We start from the raw sequence: 20768 nt of genomic DNA, 5'->3' as shown, positions 1-20768 counted from the left end.
CTGAGCGGTGTTGGCTTTGTTCGCATGCTTGTACCACTTAAAGGAGTATAGACGCATAACCTTTGGGTGTGTTTTCTTTTTTTGTAATCAGGCAGAAGGCATTAATACACACAGATTACCACATGGTATCCTCCTACTACTGCTAAGTAATTTATGATCGAATTTCTTTCTTGTGTTGTTTTGGTTTCGGTTTCAGCAGCCGAATGATGGCTGTGACGTCAAAGAGAGGTTATAGGTCAGGCGAAGCATAAAAAACTGCAATATAATCAGTGCTTCTACATACGTTGCCACTCCAGCTCTTGAGGAAGGCTGGCTGCAGCACTGTAGTGAATTAAAATGATGAAGAGTGATTATATCGCAGTTTTTCCATGCCTCATGTGACCTATAACCTCTCTTTGATGTCACAGTCATCATTCGGCTCTTGAAACCGAAACAGCATGGCAGAAAAATTTGATTATAAATTGATTAGCAGTCGTAGGCAAATACCACATAGTGACTCATGCATAGTAGTGTCTTCCGCATCGTTATAGAGAAGAATACATATGCCACCAAAATATGGTGTCTCTACTCCTTTAAGATTTCCGCTCACAATGCACTTGCTCTGTGAGGTTGTGCCCCCTCATGACACGTAAACCTCCGCGACGATGGCTTGTGTTATTGTGCCTGCAATCAAGGATGAGGGTAGAAGGTGGTGAGAGATATGTGTCGACCTGGCCAGCAATGTGCCAATTAGAGTCCAAACTGGCGAGCAGCTGGGCTTGGCTCGCTGAAGCGTAGCCAGCAGTCTCAGTCGTCGCGAGCTGGTAGTGAAGGTCAGAAAACGAAACTATGTGGCAACAGGATGACCCAGAAAACAAAACTATGTGGCGACAAGATGATTCTGATCGATACAGCCCCCCTTCAGACTGTGTATGAGTTAAATATTTGGAGGGGCCGAATTTTCAGCTGAAGCAACGCCGAAAATCTAATGTATCCAACGTTGGTCGCCGCTCTTTCGCGCACCGGGACCATAGAAGCAAGACAAGGTTTGAGTTAACTCAGTTTAAGAGATATTGCTGTACGAATTAAGCGACTTTAAAAAACATCGAAAATATAGCCAGACAACCAAAATATTGAAATTTGTTTGAATTAACTGAAAGTACGAATTATCCAAGTTTGAATTATCGTGAGTCTATTCTATTCGCGCATGTCCGGTGAAAGAATTCCCTGGTTCCCTGGTCAGAGCCGACAGCATTTGCATTACATTGTGAAGCTGCATTGTGTTTGTTGGGGGAAGCAGTGACATCCATTTTGAACTTCATTTTGATGCGGTTTTGTGGCTCCAAAGAACCTATACAGAGACTATCAAGAGGGATGGCAGCGATTAAGCATTTATTCATTTGGAAGCTGCCAGTTTCATAGTAGCATTAGGGGAGAGCGGTTACAAATGGGAAGAAAATACATGAATATAATGGAGAAGTTGATAGTATAGTAAAATTGAACACGCATGTGTATCGAACTTGCGAAAGAACACTTATGAGTTCGATATAACCTGTAATTCGGTGTAAAAGCAGCAGTAAATTTAACACCATACAAACACACTGAGATAGAAAAAATTTATTTCTATGATAGCCACTTGCTGTGCACAGGCTACTGAGCAAAATAATCGGGAACTTTTCATGTTTTTTTATCTTCATTACTTTGGAGAGAACTCATTTTTCCATGTTATAGATAGACAGCGAAAAGCTGAGACCACATCCGCCCACGGAGACAGTCCCGTATGGCTACCATATCACAGATAGTGCCAGGAAATTCGGACAACTCGTGTTGCACAGTGAGGCATTTTACTGGATAGGACGTATATTTGCAGTCCTCAGTTTGGGTCTGTGGAAAGGTATTTCGAAATTTCAGGTGCGAGTACAATGCTGGAACATGTAGCTATCGAGGGCATGAACACACATGCTGCATGCTTTTCCAAAGCAAGGCAAACAATCATTGTTGTGTAGTGTACGAGAATTTGTTCAAGTTTCGGTTTGAAAAATGAAGACTTATGTGAGCGATTCCTGGTGCGCTATTACGAATGTTGTTTCTTATATTTAGGACTCTCTTCACATACTGCTAGCGAGAAGTCTTTTTATGGGGCGATAAATCTTGTTGAACTTGACCTTTATATTTGGGACAGAATGAAAGATTTCGGCAGAGGCACTTAAGACTGCTTACATGTGTTAATGCAAAAACATTACTGTCCCTGGGTGCATTGTTCGCTTGTAATGTTTGTACTTGTATTAATGTTTACGAGTTTATGTGTTTATGTGTTGGCTTAGCATCACACCACTAACTTTTGGACCCTCTTGATGCATGGCAATGAGGTCGGCTGAGTTTGCATGTTGCGGATGAAAGACGTAGATGTTTGGTTGTTTGCGATGCCTACGCATGCACGCATACACGTGCACACAAGTTTGACACCACCTGGAACGCTGTATGAGGAACGGTGGCATCGCAATTTTGATATGAAAGTCTGGGAAGGCATACAATTGAAGGTGCATACGTCATTAGTTAGAATCCCTGTCACAAGCTAACCTTCGGCCGGGGTGGTAGAGTTTCGATGGAGGCGAAATTCTAGAGGCCCGTGTACTGTGCGGTGTCAGTGCACGATGTCCCTCACAGCCCGAGTCGCTTTAGGACGTTAAACCCCCATAAACCGAACTAAACCAAACCAAGCTAGCCTCGAAATTGACTAGCACATGCATGCTATATGCTACGAGAAATGTTATGACACCACCTGGAATGCTGTATGATTAATGGCTGCGTCACAATTTTGGTATGAATGTCGGAAGAACTGCCACCACATTGAAATCAGCCAATGGCGGTGCTCGGCTTGCTGTGTACAGCTTGATAACCTTGCCATTGCTGGGATCTTCTGTACCATCCGCGAGTATATGTGTGCACGCACGCACACACGCCGCCACCGCGGTGGCTCAGTGGTTATGATGCTCGGCTGCTGACCCGAAAGACGTGTGTTCTATCCCGGCTGCGGTGGCCAAATTTCTTTGGAGGAGAAATTCTAGAGGCCCGTGTACTGTGCGATGTCAGTGCACGTTAAAGAACCCCAGGTGGTCGAAATTTCCGGAGCCCTCCACTACGGTGTCTCTTACAGCCGTAGTCGCTTTGGGACTTAAACCCCAATAAACCAACCAACACACACGCACGCACGCACGCACACACACTGCCGGCTTTTCTGCAGTGAATAAGACGTATATTATAAATAATACTTTTACACTTTAAACATACTTTCAGGATAGTCCTGCTGTGTTAAGGATTTGAAGTCCTAAGTGAAAATACAGCTCAGTTGAGCCTGTGTGAAGCCAAGGGGCTGTAGTGTCCCTTACTGGTCACTTATGTATTGGGGTGAAGTGGACATGGCACCAGTGCTGGCTTCACCACCTTTGTGCACTGTTTGTCCTCGTGATTTGCACTCAGCAGGGCCAGGGTGGGCTGCCCACCTTTCCCCCTCTTCTGCAGGGAGGTGAGAAGCTCCTGGAAGCGGTGGCCCACAGGCGCCTGCCCACCCTGGTGGCCATCAGCGAGAACGACCGGCTGCTCACCTACGAGGCCCTGATGGGTGTCTGCACTGTGCTGGGGGCCTCCACGGGGGACCTGTGGCACTATGACCGGGACAGCCGGCTCGTGACCCCCGGTCAGCCGCTGGGACACCACGTCCCTTCGCTTGCTTGACCAGTGCCCCCTATATTCTTTCACTGCCAGGCAGTTCGCCCAGAAAACGCCATCGCACCCGTGCACTTGGTGGCCACATGGGGGTGCCGTGTAAACAGGGTTGATTGTTGCACTGTGGGTGGTACAGCGCGAAACAGATGAAAGCACAAAAGAAAGAGACACCACAGACGAGCGCTGCTTTACTCGCAGTACTTCATCAGGGATATGTTCGTTCCACCTTTAGTAAACTGTTTTCGGTGCTTGTGTTTGCTGTGGAGCATAAAAAAGAGAGCGTGTTCTAAAAAGATGCTGGATGTTTCCGCAGCATCCACATCAAACTTGCTGCCACCTCCAAACGTTATAACCTACGTTTTTGGCTGGAAACGAAATTTGCAGATGAAATATTGAAAGAGACTCCAACTCTTTCAAGACCACTCACAGCACTGGTGTATCGTATAGTTCCAGCTGTCTATGCATCAAAACTGCTGAAGTGCAGAAGCATTACAGCGAGATGCACCGACTAAAACCAATGAAGGTTATAGCTAGCTGTGTATTTCTTGAGGCCTTCTCTGGCAAACTGCAAGTTCAGCATCACCGAAAGAGAGGATGCATGTCGGTACTTTGCCAAGAAGCCATTGTTGAGGAAGCACTGAGGTGGACTTCTGAACAGAATGACTTTCTGACGCATTCACTTGCTCCGATCCCATTGAAAGCATCGCAAGGTGTGCTGTGTGCCCATTTTGTACACTGGACCGCTGGAACATACTTGGTGGGGTGTGCAGCCTGACTGCAATGCCAACTTTCTTGAATGAGGCGCGTCTGCACGTATAGCTTTCAATTTTAGGCTCCTTATGGTAGGCAATGAGCAGGAAAACAAATTTCAGGTCCAGCCACTCACCCTCGCGCTCCTCTGTCTCCATTCCTGCCTGTTTAGTGCATTGGCAACATCCAAAATGCCTGGCGTTGCATGCAGGTACAAACGCGGCTTCACATGCAGACGATATGGGCAGGTGCGAGGTGAGCAATGGAGGCCCATGTTTCAGTGGTGCCTACTGTGGTGGCATCTTGTATTAAGACTGACTGTGACGCTTTGTGTGTTAATTTTTCTTTTGCCGGCCACTGAAAGAGTATAGGAGGCGCTGGCTTGACCAGTGTGGCATCTGTAGTTCAGTCTATGGTGTAGCAGCACAAAATATGCCACTCTGAACACCGGCAGCTCTTGCAACTAATCGTGTGTTGACATTTTGTCCGGTCTAAGTGGACCACTGTGTGATCAATGCAAAGTTAATACTGCAAGCTGATAAGTTGGTTATTTATTTTTACTGCAGTGCCTATACTGCAGTAGCTGTGCATGTGACTGTCTGTGGAGTAGACAGAAGTAATTCCAAAAAAACAAAAACAAACAAACTGGAGCATAAAAAAAAATCTTCCAGGCTCATCATCACCTACAATGGTGAAGTCTGAATTTTGGGGTGCATTTTTTGTTCTTGCACAACTCTGTCAACCGAGGAGGGAAATAAGTGATTGAATTATTAAAAAAAATGTTTGGGTGCTTTTTAAATGGGTTAGAGTAGTTACCTCTGCCTGCTTTTAGGACCCAATTTGGCTCAAAATTTGTTGGTCTTTCCTCAGCTTATGTTCCAATTTCGTTGAGGTCCATGTAAATAACTAAGGCTCTTCTGAATTAATGCATTCTGTGTTTAACATGTTCTTTTTTCTTTGGAATGATTTGTAAGATATAGTATATACCAGGCTTGGGCAGTATCGAAGATACATGTATCTTTAATACTATCTTTCAATGCATTCTGTGTATCAGTGTTGGGAATTGCTTGTCAAAAAGGAAAGCATTAGTTTCGAAAATACATTTCTGCATATTGCATATTTCAACAATACTCGGTACTCAGAAAATAAAGTGTGCCACGGATTTTGAGGCTGCTGTGCATTTGTCTTTGGATCAGCAGCGCTTGCTCGGGGGGTAGCGCACTGAATAGAGGGAAAAATGAGAAAGAAACGATGCCAATGCCATTGGCCCAATCAATCGTCTTTTTTCCTTCATTTGTTGTTTAGCTGATAGGTGACATTAGGGGTGTGCGAATAGTGGTTTTTTGATTCGAAGCGAATTCGAAGCGAATAGCGATTTTCTTCGAATAATTTCGAAGCGAATAGTTCGAATAGTACTTCTGGCACTAAAAAGAGGCTGAGTGACAGTAGGCATTTCCAAAACCATTTATTTTCCCAACACACGATGTCATTACACACTGCACTGAGGCTTTATTTAAAACTACACTTCAAAATTTTAACACCTAGAGTGAAGAACAATTTTTACTGGCAATTTATACTGGAAGAGCAATTTTTACATTCCCAGACTAGCATATTCCCTCGAGCAAGAATGGAAGCGGCTGTACAAAACTCTAGCGCCGCAAGCGAAACGTCATTCGCACCGCTCGCGCGTCCTGGCAAAATTGTCCCCGGTAGTACCTCCGAGCAGCACTCAGCATCGCGCTTCCATCAAGAATGCTCTCAGCCTCCAACGTATCAGAGTGCCCGAGTTGCGGCGACGCACGGAGTTCGGCACACCACCGAAGATGGCTCAATGCCCTGATTACGGCGGCGGCGTTCCGTTCCCATCAACGCGCAAGCAGTCAGAATAGCAAGAAAAGACGCCAGTCGTAGATGCCGAGCGTTAAGGGCAGTAATCCTCCACGGGTGCACAATAAGCTTAGCGTTATCACACGCTAAAGGCGCCCTTCCCATTGACGTAAGTATACACTTAGGCGACATCGAGTCCCCGCGCTGCCGCTGAATTTTTCGCGCCTCCGCCGGTAATATGATGGCTTGCTTGAAAGCTGCCGAGAACGGTCGCTCATGTTCCGTACGCATGATTCGTCACCTGACTGGGTGAAGCGATAGCGCGGTAGGGCTGCGTGTTTATCTTCGCATCTGTCCTATCTGGTAATCTTTTCCGCAACTCTAACAGGAAAAAAAATCGAGAGGTCGTGGAGCGGGCGGGCGCGGCTTCGGTGCTTATCTGATTTTCCAGCCAGGCTTCGGTGCTTATCTGATTTTCCAGCCAGCGTCCGCCGCGGCGGACGACGCGGTTGTTGGGTTGTGTGACACGCGTCTTTTTTCTTTCTTTCCTCTTATCTTTGAACTCTCCGCTATCTGCACGTGGCAGCGGTGGTGGCTCGGCTAGAGCCAGTCGGCCCGTGCACTTTCCTTTTCATCCTTCGCTCAGTCGCAACTACAACAAAAGTAAACTGAGGTTTCTTGTTTTGAAGCACTGATGGCTGTGCTCTTCCTAATTCTTTGCGTCTGCCTCGACACGGTGGCAGCGACGCGGCTTATGGCAGCCTTAGTGGGGAGGCTCAGAGACGGCCAGAACGCAGGATCTTCTGCAAGAGCGCGTCGCCCTCACCTTTATTTCGTTTGTAGCTGGGTTCGCACCCCGACCTGGTTGTGATTCGTGTATTGACTGACCCCCGAGCGTTGAAAGCGCGATAAAAAAAAGCCATCTATGCGGCAATACTCGGAACTGAAACCACATAAAGCAAGCGGGCAAGCGCCCCAGAAACACTATTCGCGCGAGGCGAATACTTCGAAATTTCGAATACCGAGAATTCGGTTCGAAGCGAATATCGAATACCGTGCTATTCGATCGAATATTCGAAATTATCGAATATTCGCACACCCCTAGGTGACATACATGTTGTGCTTCTGCACACTCAGTGACAGAAGAAACAAGGAGGCAGGCTCACTGCTGCAGTAGAAATTACCCCGTCACTCTTATTCCAAGTTGCAAGTTGCTCAGGAGCATGAAGGACATTTGTTGTTTGCTTTGTCAGCACGACCAAGGTCACGCGTTCTTCACACGCTGGTCAATAGGGTCATTAACGCTGGCAACGTCAAATGCAGGAGCTGACGCACTAATTTTGCTTACAAGAGGACCACTACAACAACTTGTTCTCATTAGGCACTAGTGGAACTTGAGCTCCTTTACTATAACTATACCTTGAGGATTCTTTAGTTAAGATGGATATATGCTTTAGTCTTATCCATTGATAAAAGGCACAGCAATGTGCTCATATAGAAAGGCTTTCTACATTTGCTTTGCTTAAAGCACAGCTGCATCGTGGAGGTCTTTTGGACTGACTGTATGAGGAAAGGCTGTTACTTGCTATTGTTAAGTAAAAACATGCAAACAACATAGAAGTGCAAGATATGTTTTGCCAGTAAAACTTTTGGCCTTTTAATTCTTTATCCGTCGCAGTGGCTTTGTCGTTATGGTGGTCAGCTGCTGACACGAAAGGTGCGGGTTTGATTCCAACTGCGGCGGTCGAATTTTGATGTAGTGTGCAGTGTCAGTGCTTGTCAAAGAACCCCAGGTGGTTGAAATTTCTGAAGCCCTTCACTATGGTGTCCCTTATAGCCTGAGTCGCATTGGGACGTTAAACTCCATAAACCTTAAACCGGTCTTTTATTCTTTGCTGTTTTTCTTCTAACATTCCTTCTAACTTTCAAGTTGAAAATTGGCACTTGTGCATTTGTGTACTCTCCTGCTGTCTTCATCACCTGATGTGGAGCCATTCTTCCCTTTAGCTTGGAATGTTGGTACTTTACATGGAGAAGCCTAATGTGCAGAAATTAACACATACAAAGAAAGCCAACAGTCACTGAAACCAAGGATGCTGCTCCATTCTTCCCTTTAGCATGTCTGGCCAACTTGCCCAATCCTTTGCGATTCCAAGTTACTCCCTCTGCCACTGTTGATTTGGAGAAGTTAGCTGTTTTTTCAGTGTTTCGTCTCCATCTAAACCTCTGCCTTCTCTCCTTGCCTGCAGGCACGGCTGGCAGCTGGCTGAAGGTGCTGAACTTCAAGCAAGGCTCCCACTACCCTTTTATCCGACACCCTGATGTCTGCGCCGATGAAATCGTGCTGCTACTGAAGAAAATTGGCGCCCTGCAATGAGAAGTGCTCCCTTAAGTTGAGGACTGGGTGGCTACTGTGGCAGTGATTTCAGTCAAGCAAGCTTTGAAGGCAGGAAATGTTCAAACAAGCCTTTTGTGGGATGCTGCAAGCACTTCCAAGTTTTCTGCACGCCTTCCTAATGTCTAGGAGCAGCTTTCAGCATACAGAAAACGTTATTGATTGACCGTGCAGCACAGCATGGCAGAATGACTTCAAAATTCCAGACTTAAGTCACACTGTGATTGCGACCATGGTAGCTGTATTTTTATAGTGCTGTGCCATTGCATCAGTCCTCAAGCTTTAGTGTTTCAGCTACCATGTATTGTTATTTACATATGTTGACCTCTTGTGGCTTTCCACATTAATCACTTTCTTGTGGTTAGCATTTCACACCAGGTTTTGTATTGCAGCCTTGCTTGATTGTTGGAACAAAGCATACATCACGCAGTAGAGGCGAGGACAGGTGTAGTCGAGGCTCATGCAGAATGTCATGGTTCCAGTTCAACGATGGGCCCTTATTGGCTCCATTAGCAGAGCTCTCAGTCACGGAAATGGCAGCTTGCTTCGACGAGCAGTTCCCAGCATTTTTCTGCTCATGGCTGCAATAGGAAAGTGTGAGGCGAATAGTCTGTGCTTTCTTGAATGCACGTGATAGTCACCAGATATAGTTTTACGACGAACAGATCTTATTTTTTTACTTATAGAAATAAAATGTTGCAGAAATCACTACGTTTATTGTCGGTGAAGTGTGAGAGCATTCACCATGATGCTCATGAAGCAACACTGTGAACGCGACGCTGCAGTGAGAGTAACTCATGGTGTCGATTTTGTCGTAAAGCACAGTCTGTTGCACATGCTTTAAGATACTCCAAACTTGTCTTGCATGAAGTGCTTGAAAGTAGGCATCGGCCCGGGGCAGTAGAGGGTTGTTCCAGCACATGATGCCTAACTTGATGCATGTTTTCGAGCCTCGCCTCATGTTCCTCAGCGGTTTTGCGGGCATGCCTTTGTTGGACGGCTTCCCGCATCTATTGTAGGCTCTAGTGCTTCTCTGCCTTTGCTCGGCGGCTTTTTACTTCTCGTATCTATTGTATAGGCACTGTTGCTTTGCATCATCCTGCTTCGCTCTGTATCGGCAGCGTTCGGTGGCTCCAGGTCGGCGTTTTCTTTTAAGGAGCTCCTCATCTGTGGGTGATGGTCTCTTGTGCGAGGCCCCATCTCGTCTGACGGGTGCCTTAAGATGGTATACGGCAGCGGCACACCGTCTGGCCGCCTGCTGGCGAGCGAGTGCCGATCTGGATGGCTACATGTGCGCATGCATGCGGCGGCACAAATGGCCATGTCACGCGACCAGGTTAACTAATGCATGAGCAAATGCGTACTGCATAAACTTCTGCGACCTGCGTTCTAGTTGAAAGGGAGGGTATTGGGGGAGGAAGTGCTGTTCTGCTGCAGCAATCGCTCCGGCGGACGTGGTTGCTGCAACATGCCTATTTTGCGACTCCCTTCTGTTTCTACCTGGCAGTGTATGGGCCCGGCTAAAGACAGTCATTTTCTCGCATTTTTCGTGGTGTGGACGGATGGATAGAGGGACAAAATCTGCGGAAAAAGAGGGGTGGAAATGTAGCCATTGAATGCACACTGCAATAAATTTGGGGGTACTTAAGGGTATGACGCGATACCGTTAATGTGTCCCAACTCTTGCCCACACAGACAGAAATGCTGTTTCCATATGTGGCTGACTTCTGACTCGCAACCCAAAGATGGTTTATGGGGGTTAAAGTCCCAAAGCGACTCAGGCTTGTCCGCTGGACAAGCCGAGATATGTGAGACAGATACTACGCCATTTCCTTTCCCCAAAAACCAATTTATTATGAGAGATGCCTAGTGAAGGGCTCCACTCAGGAAATTTAGACCACCTGGGGATCTTTAACATGCACTGACATAGCACAGTACACGGGACTCTGGAATTTCGCCTCCATCAAAATTAAGATCAGGGGCTTGATTCCCAACTAACGGTCCCAATTTTCAGCGCAGTTCATTTACTTTATTACTTACATGACCTAATGATGTTCGTCATGTTGTGGCTTTCAAGTCGCCAGTTTTCTAATGTTTTGATCACTCCACAGCTGCGCATCCAACGTCATGACCTTCTCCACCAGTCAGGCTTTTCCGCGCACACTGGCAATGACAACTATGCCGGGTTCTCCGTTGAATGGGATCCTTAAAGCTATCTTGTTAGTACGGCCATGGGCTTCTGTTGTCCACATAGTCGAAATTTAGAGCCCTTCACTGTGGTGCCTTTCTTCCATCTTTTACTCCCCTTTGTCATCCCGTTTCTCAGTGCGTGTTTGAGGGGTCCACTGAGAACCGCGAGCTAAATGCTCTCTGTAACAGACCTTGGTGCTACACAAAGATTAGCAAGGTCATCTGACCTGAAGACGGCACGGTGCTCTACTGCTTACCGTGTACTGCGCGGCGCTGTAAAAAGCACTTGTAGAAATCTACAAGCCATCTACACCAAGACTGTTTGACATTTTAAAGAAACATAGCCAAGATTTTATATAGCCGTCCGAAATCTACCTGTAGCCTAGGCTAATGCAACACTATCGGTCGACTACAAGAGGTTTTCCCTGACATCTTGTAGACTTCTAGCTGATACCTTGTTTAGCTGTAAAGAAGCATTTTAGCTCTTCTGTAGCTGTGGTATCTGATGCTAGTTGTTGGTTAATAGAGGTCTTATCTAGCTGTATGTAGATGTATTTTAGCTGTTTTGTATCGATGGTAATGTTAATGCTGTGAAATGAAAGGCACTTGACGAAGAGCCCATCCTTGACTTCTCACAAGCAATAAGAACTGTGAAGAAAATACAAACATCTTGCATGCTTGGGAGATAAAATGTGTGCATTGAGGGTGTGTGAGAAAACTTGTTGCTGTGCTGTCTCTTGCCCCTCTTGCCTGACATTTGGCTTGTTGTCTGCAGATTAAAGGCCCATTTGCTTCAAGAAAAGTCTTTGTACCAGGTAATTAGTTCATGAGGTAATGTAGCAGTTTCTTTTGCAACAAAAGTTTGCATATCGAGAGTGCAAAAGAAACTGCCGCGTCATTTCATATATATTGACTTCCTGGTACCTAGGCCTGTGCTAAGTGCAAGCACTCCTTTAATATGTAGACAACTGACCAAATGCGAGGCAAGAAGAAGAAGAGAGTATAGCAACAAGCTTTCTCACACACCCTCAATACACATTTCCCCCCCCCCAAGCGTGCAAGACATCTGTATCTTCTCTTACAATGAGTTCTTATTGCTCATGAGACATCAAGATGAGCTCCTTGTAAAGCACCTTTAACTTTGGCTGCTGCTTAAACATAAGTGAATTGTGCAGATGTGATATATCCTTGCAATACCTGCCGCAAGATGGAAGCTTTGGGCAAGAAAACTGTTATTTAAATGCAATCATAGTAGAACTACAAGTAAATTTCAGACTAAAGAAATAAAAAGAACCAATGTGGTTGGTTCTCAATGCAGGCACTGTTCTCAGTGCAAAAAAAGAGCAAGAATTGGCTTCAATCAAAGAATCAAACATTTTCTTGCCTCAAGAAAACATATGTGCTACTTAGATTAAAAAAAGTGACACGTTGAATCAAAACACATGACAAATACCTCAAGAGAACAAAAAGTGCCACTTGGTAGGAATAGGTGACAGCCATCAGCTGTAGGCATCAGGCCCATGTCTCCCATGGTGACTCCAACACAGATGTTTGCAGTCGCACTCGAAAGCGAGCATAAAAAAGGCGATGGTTGCTGGGTGAACAGAAAAATTAATGTCAGTTTCGAGCGCTCAATATTTGCGTCTGACTGCGTGCATGTAAACAGACATAAAATACATAAGACAGTCAGCAACTAGTAACTGTATATCATGTTCCATTCAAGATTCTTTTGCATGCTACTGTAAGTAGAGTGAAAGAATAAAATAACGGGAAGCTTGATTTACTTTTGAAACTTGGATGAGATTAGTCAAATTGCCCTCGCTTTATAAACCACTGCTATTTCTAAAAGGCTTACATATTTGCCTTCTCGTTGTCAAGTCATTATAATGGCACTAGTATTTTCCTTTCAGTGTTCCAGTTATCACTTCGTACAATGTGATGTTAAGTTTCCAGTGCTCATAATCTACTGGCATGCATACCTATGCTCGTGCAGTAATTCAGTCAGACAGGTCCACATAGGCACAGAGCTTTCAGTCTGGTCTGGCAGGGGGGGGGGACGCAATTACTACCCTCTCTTTTTCATTACTTCCTTGAAACTAACCAAAGCCCTTGCTCTTTTGGCAAGCTGTAGCACGTCTAACAAAACCAAAAGGTCAGGTCAAGCAAACAACAGAATTCGTGAAATAAATTTTTGCTAACAGCCTGCACCTATACAAGAAAGCTTGAAGTGAGAGAAAAACAGTGTCAGCTATGAAGAGTGCTTTCCATAACGTTAGAAGTTGAGCAGGCCAGGAGGTCCTTTGAACACTGTTGACCAGTCTGTGCCTAAAGAGAAATGCACAGAGTGAATTCATCGACAACACCAGCTGTGCACACTGCAGTGGCTTACCAAAAAATTCAAGGAAGCCTGCCTGCCAAGGGGCTACTTCCTCAAACAGCCAGCACACATACAGAGCAATACCACTGAGTAGATTTCCTCAGTGTCGTAGCTATCAATCGTAATGAAACAAAAGCTTGACAAGTCCAACAAGTCCATGCAGTAATACATCCGGATTTTCACAGTTCCTTCAGCTCCTTTATTGTTTCTCTGGATTCATAACTGCAGGCCTAAGGCAAAACACAACACTTCCGCAATCTTTAGCAACTAGGCATATACAAAAGCGCAAACAGCAAACGAAATAGCTCAGGGTAGCCCGGCTCAAATAAACAGAAATCAGGCAATCATAGTTACATGACAAAGTATTCTTCCATATTTACCTCAAGACCTGGAACAAAACAAGCCATCGACAATATATTGCTTGAGTTCTTGGTTTGCTTGGCTTATGCACGTGGTCAGTGAATTTCATGTAACCAATACATATTCCGCCACATAATTACTTGTAAAATGTAAATTGCAGGGTTTAAGACGCAGAAGCGAAGACTTCTTAACACGAGTGTCACTGGTAGTAATCAAATAAGTTGAATTCAAACATTCGCGAGGACAGAACAGAGTTGTCGGCAACAAAAACGTTATAGGGCACTGCGGAAGCCGCATTGGAGTAATGCGAAAGCACTGACGACTCCTCCACAGGCCATTACCATATTTGGCCGCCATCTTGTCTTTCAGGTGATTGTGACGTCGTGCTTGACAATCGAATTACATAATTAACCTTGAACCACAGTTAATGCAGCTTACTGTAGAATTCATTTGAATTTAATTCAAATTAATTCATTTAAATAGCACATCATTACTTAATTTATAATTTTCTCATAATTAATCCACAATTAATACATCTATTTCACACTTATTTGATTTCAATTGGGATCAATACATTTAATTCATGCTTAATTTACAAATAAACCTCAGCTAATGCACTTACCCTATAATTAATTCACATTTAACTTCACCAGGAACTTCACTGGTACGCGCTCGAGTTCTTCAAGAGGCAGGCCTGTCTGCCAACAATGACTAATTTGCACGTGTGGATAACGAAAAACATTTACGCCCGAAGCTTATGTGACTATTTAACTCACACTACATTCACTTAAGTCACAGTTTTGACACAATCAATTTAATTCACACTTAATTCATTCCATCCACACTTAATTCACAATTGATTTACTCTCACTTTTAATTCTTTAACTCTCACTTTTAATTGTCTTTGAGCATTGACAACCAAAAACAGGTAGATATGATTTTTTTCAACTTTTCGAAAGCATTCAACCGCGTTTCACACAAAAAATTAAAAAAATTGAAATGCACACTTGGTAACAGCCCCATTGTTAACTGGATTGAGGACTACCTCTCTGGTCGCTCCCAATACGTTGTGATTAACCACCAGCCTTCCTCATTAGAACGTGTGACATCAGTAGTACCTCAGGGTTGCGTCTTAGCTCCAGTTTTATTCTTAATCTTTATCAACGATCTGCCCTCATATGTCAATGTTAATATTAAACTCTTTGCTGATGATTGTATAATTTACTGCGAAATTAACACACCAGATGACCACATGGCCCTAAACCTCGCTGCAGAAGCCGTATCTAAGTGGTGTAAAGACTGGCAGATGGCCCTTAACATTAATAAGTCCGCTCTCCTCACAATAACCAGAAAAAAACATCAGTCGTCCTACACTTACATTGTCAACAACGCCCCCCTCACTTGAGTTAACAGCTTTAAATACCTCGGTATAATAATATCCCATGATCTCAGATGGGATTCACATATCACCTATGTCACATCAGCCGCCGTTAAAAGACTCCTGTTCCTCAAAAGGCATCTTCAACAAGCTCCTCCTCAACAAAACTAATTGCATACAATGCTTTCGTACGATCAGTACTCGAATATGGGAACGTTGAATGGTTTCCGCATACTAAATATCTCATAGGAAAATTAGAAGCTATCCAAAGAAAGGCAGTAAGATTTATGTTTAACAAATACAGGCCTACTGACTCACCCACCGAACTACTCAAGACAGCCGGCATTCTCACTCTGGAAAATAGCGCTAAACTTGCACGACTAAAATTACTTTACCAGTTACTCCATAATCAGCTTAACCTTGATAAAACTAGGTACCTGATGGCCATTCAGAAAGACATTCAGAAACATTAAAAGAGCACACATTTCTTACTGACTGCCTGAAATACTCCTTTTTTCCCACTTACAATAAGAGAATGGAACACCCTTGACCACTCCATTACCCGCAGCACATCACTAGATATATTCACTCAGTCGGTAGAAAATTATCTTCACTCGTAAACACACTTGAATTCTGAACGTTTGTTGACAACTTCCTTTTTATTGCCTTGCTAATTTTATTACCAGTGCTTGTTCGTTTCTAATGTCATATATATCCTATGTATTGATTATGTTATCTTGTCTTCAACTAACTGTACAATCCGACAATCCTATTGCTGTACCCATGACTTTTATGTATTGAACCTTAAAGGGGCTGCGAAACACTGCCTGGGGGAATACCGGCTATACTACAGGTTGGTTCTTTATGTCACACAGATGCTGACTTAAAAAGAATTACAGGAATCGATGCACAGGAACGGGAGTTATTCAGTGAAGAAATTTCAAAATACAAGCTAACAAAACGCTGCCCTCAACTCGATTTTGGCGGGGCTTCCCACTCCTATTTCGCTCTCCCAATGACGGCACCTGGCGCAACCAATCAAAACAGCCAGCCAGAGCACGTCGCGGAAGTTTGTACTCCATGATTGCCTGCTCTCTAACAGACTGGCAGCGTTGTTTCCATGCCAGAGCGCCCCTGGTGGTGTATTTTTATTTTACTTGCTTTGCAGGGCTTTTAATCTAAGACAAACAAATTGTTTTTGTTGATCTAATATAAAACGCAGACAGGTGACAAAATGTGTCTCTATTTTTCACACAATTTGCAGTATATTTACTGTTTGTCCGGTCATCAAGCTCGCGCCAGGTGATGTCATATCCGCTGCTAAAAACCCGCCACTGTGTGGCGACACCATCAGAGCCATGAAGTTGTTTTTGGGAGGGCATTAAAATATTAAAAAACGGAATGTACGCGGTATTACCGACGCTATTAGCACCATTATAACACACTGTATGCAATCAACAGGCAAAACAGTTAACTAAGATTGTGTTTCTGGGCCCCTTTAATTAAGTGCGACACTGTAGTCGTTTTATATTGCCCTTCAATCCTTCTTCTTGTTCACTCTTTGTGTCCATTATTCATGACGTTGTTGTAGTTTATACTTTGATGTGCCGTATTCCAGCGCCCTTCCTGTTAAAATCCCCAGTGGATTGACAGTATCTCTAAATAAATAAATTCATTGGAATGTATCATTAAGTCACATTATAGCCTCATTAACCACTTTAATTCACTGTAATGAACCTTAATTGATCTTCATTTACTACTGGCATTTATATAATTTGTTAATTGTGAATTACATTTCGATTAACTCCAAAGCCCCAATCGTTTCACCTCGGTATTAATTTCGGATGTTCAAATTTCGCGCCGCACGGTGGCTTTGCCCATTTTCGACCACATGGTACATCACATGGTGTGTCACGTGGTACTACACTTCCGGCGATTCAAATTTCGCGCCGCTCCCGCGTCGACCACGTCCACTTCTGGTCCCGTTTTTGGCTCTAATTATTTAACTAATGATCCGAGCGGCACCAAATTTTTTGCGCCGCATCCTCACATCATCCTCCTACGCCTATATCCACTTGTTGAACGATATCTCTTTATAGTTTCCCGCAATCGCTGCGGACACGGTTTTGTTGACAGAAAGCCACCGACAGTCGGATACAACTTAAGTCTGCAGTGAAGCTCCGCCCACATTCAGCCTCCGCGCGCAGAATTTCTTCGCGAAAAAAAGTAGTCCGCTGCTTAAACGTTTCTTGTTGCGTAAACAAGAAGCTTATCACAAGAAAAAAATTATAAGCTCTAGGATTCTGACACGTGGATTGTTTGATATGGTCAGTCATTAAAAAGCTGATTTCGTTTACAGTTGCGGTTAGCCAGCGGAGTAATACAAGACGTCGCGGACCGCGGCCCAGTGTTAGCAACTGCTGTTTTGAAGCATGAAATGCTTTTAGCTCCCGTTGTCGGCAGTGTGGTGACGTCACGCCGAGACCGAGAGCCAATATCCGGGCACTGAATTCCACTCATCCGGGCACTGAATTCCACACATCCGAGAGCTGAAACGAGAGCACCCGGGCGCCGTACGAAATTTAACGAGACTCTCTAGTCTTTGAGAGAGGGCCGCTTAGTGCAAGAGGGGAGCTCCAGGGCGAGAAGGGCTTTGGGCGGAAAAACTGCTTCCGCGCCGTCCCCAAGAATGGCGCTGCGGTCCCACACTCACTAGGGTGCCTCGATGCCCAGCGCTGCGCCGTACAGGGTGGAGACACGACCTTCGTGGGCGCCATCTTGGGGCAAGCGCTGAAATGCGGGCCTACGGAGCGTCGGCCGGTATCCTTCTTTAGAACGCGCTTTCGCTAGCAGGCTGAGCTGTATAAGGTTTATGCATATATGCTCAGAGTTCTGAGCACTTTTTGCTTAGTGATATAAATGAGAAAAGAGCTAGCCTGTGCTTACAAGCGCAGCTTTTAGAGTAAATGACCACTGTGCAGCTAGGACAGCACTTACTTTTTGGCCGTCTCAGATGCTGAAAGCGGTTATTTTAACTGCAGTGACTGCTTTACAGAGCAATGCCTTTTGTACTGCCAGAGCATGACGGAGTTTATAAGGTGCATGACATGCAAAAGGCTTTAACTGCGTCTGTTGATGCAGATGAACAACTAGTTGACGTTTTAGTCAGCCGCGCATATCAAAAATATTTTGCATCGCAGTCGGCTCGGGTCTCTTCCTGGTCAGGTGGCGTCTCAGGGGTTGGCGAAGAGCCTTTTGTGGCGTCAGGTGTAGAACTACCAGGAAAAAGCCGCGGTGCAGGCGGCTTTCTTCGCTTCGGCTGCGCTGTTTGCGCAAGAAAGAAATTAATTCATCAGTACCCAAACATATCCGAGGCTCTAGTGCTCCTCAGATTATCTGATGCGGATACTAGGCTAGCAAGCCGAATGTGGGCAAACACGTCTAAAATCAAACAACGTCGGGACAGCCGTTGACTTGAGGAGCCGCCGTGCATCCATTCTGTTTCTCTCAAACTGATCTTCCTCGAAGTGGCGCTAAAATGAGAGAGACGATGAAACTGTCATTTCGCGCCTCTGGTCGTGTGCACGCAAACAAATGAGATAATAAAAAAGCGTTAAGGAAGCGGTGCGATATTATAAGCACTGGATCACGAAGTATTTCTGTGGACGCCAACCAAGCGACAGCACTAATTCGGGTGTCGGACGGGCAAATTTAACTTCACTTAAATTTGGCTTAACCTCGGACCGGTATTTGCGCGTTTGACAACGGTGCACTTCGCCTCGCGATGTGTGATTAGTTGGAGAAGAAAGAGCTGTATTCGGGATGAACTTCTGTACTGCGCAGCCACCTTGCTTCCTCGCGACCGCTTTCTTAAAGCGACGGCCAGTTCAGAATAGAAGTTTCTTCGCGACTTGTCGGATTGCCAGCCATATACTGTAACCGACTTAATTTTCGCGAGGGCCTAACGTTTGCGTTCGTTGCGAATCGCAAATACCTAGAAAAATTATTCCCGCGAATAATTTGAGAAAAGGAAGGTGAAGGGGCTTATTATTTGTGCTGCGCAGAATTTAGCACTTGCGAAAAGACCACTTGCAAAATTCCAGGACGGCAGACACGTAGGCAGGTTTTTGCAACCAAAACTCCCTGTTCATAGACTGCATTTTCACTTCCTACTCTGGCCAGAAAAGTGGGTAGGTAGCATGTGGGAGGTTCACCCGTCAGCCCCTATTATATTCTTTTTTGAAAAGGAGAGAGGGGAATGCTCCTTAATCTGCGTGAACCGGAAGCCTCGCAAGATCGAGTGTAAAGGGCAGCTGTTGAAAGAGTACAATGGCGCATTCCTTCGACAAATACCGGGCTCCACCTGCTTCACGTGTTTTCACCGCGGCTCTGAACAAAAAAAAATGTGCGATCGCGAGAGAGTAAAGATCATCGTGAGACACTCCGTGAATGATACGGAATGAGTGTAGCTCACTGAAAGTGAAAAGACGCAATGATTCATATATTTAGCTTGTAAGCCTTCAGATAACTGGTAATTCAAAATGTTCCGCCTCAAAAACAAAGCGCGCTACTTCCAATGCCAGGCAATACGATGCAACACGTGCTGTACTCACGTTTCTAACTAGGCTTCGAGCTGCAGCTTTGAAGGCACACAAAAATTCCTGTTGCGCACAGTGCGAGTTTGGCGAACAAGGCAAAAACATATATTCAAACCGCACAAAGTCAGTGCTTACAAGCGGATGGGCGGAGCGGTGTGGTATAATGTTATTCCTACTGAAAGCGCATAACTGCTAGCGACATTTAGAAAAAGTTCTAAAATCTTTAGCGCAGACAACGACCAAGAGAAAGACGGTACACAAACACAAGCGCTTGTGTGTGTGTGTGTCTCTCATCTTCCTCGTGGTCTCTGTCTGTTCGCGCTAAATTTTTTACATTATCTATATGAACAAACTAGCCAAAAAAAGAAGTTTCAATGATGCATAAAAACAGCACAGACATTGTGGCTTGCCTCGCAGATCTTCGCGTTGCCATTCGCCTTCCTGTTCTCACGCTTCACTTTCGCTTCCCATATTTTTCTCCGTCCCTCATCCCGTGGAAAAAGAAAACGTCGCGCTCCTTTCTTCGCCGAGCCGGCACACAATGGAACACAACACCCTGGCATGCTATTTTTCGTGAATTAAAGCAGTTCATCAGCTCAGAATCCAGCGCAAAACACAGCTTCGAACCCTCCCCAGCAGCGGCACGAAAAGCGGCTTGCCCCAAGATGGCGAGCGCGGAGAAGACGGCGGCGCGGCGCATGCCAAAGCGTGTCACCACCCTGGACGGCGGCGCTGGCATCGAGGCACCCTAACACTCACGCATGTAAAAGACCGGCCGCTGGGCCTTCAGCTCATGACGTTTCCTCCTTTGGCAGGCAGATGTACACACGCTCGCGGAGTATTCGAACGCGCTGCGTATACATTCTTGTCAGGCCTGCGTCTCGTCGTGTCCGCGTACGCTTCTGCATCGTCCTGCATTTCAATGCCGCCTCCGTCACAGCTGCATAAGCCGAGCAATGGAGCCTGATGAAAGGAGAGGTAGGAAGCGTCTTGCGGAAAGCGATCGCTTTGCGAGTGATATGCCACAGCAGAAGACTGCTCGCCCCTGCCGACAACGCCATGATTATGCGGCCGCTCACAGGAAACGATTGCGTCCACATGGACCAGTGCACAGTATGTGCGGTGTGGTGTGTTGAACACTAGACCCATTTCAAGATTTTGACTACTACTATCTACAGCCAATGTGTT

General features: G+C 45.2%; 1 protein-coding gene across 1 annotated transcript in view; it reads left to right on the top strand.

Annotated features, from left to right (window-relative positions):
• Window positions 1-9336, top strand: part of LOC149367835 (uncharacterized) — a 31727-nt gene extending 22391 nt beyond the window's left edge. Inside the window, exons 7-8 of the mRNA XM_089557627.1 lie at window positions 3502-3676; window positions 8532-9336. Coding sequence (XP_089413753.1) covers window positions 3502-3676; window positions 8532-8659 — 303 coding nt within the window. The 3' untranslated portion in view covers window positions 8660-9336. The remainder of the gene's footprint in view (window positions 1-3501; window positions 3677-8531) is intronic.
• The last annotated feature ends 11432 nt before the right edge of the window (window positions 9337-20768 follow it).

Source organism: Amblyomma mixtum, chromosome 1 (assembly GCF_055824585.1).
Source record: "Amblyomma mixtum isolate Tamu chromosome 1, ASM5582458v1, whole genome shotgun sequence".
NCBI lineage: Eukaryota > Metazoa > Arthropoda > Arachnida > Ixodida > Ixodidae > Amblyomma > Amblyomma mixtum.
This window is presented reverse-complemented; position numbering and strand designations above follow the sequence as displayed.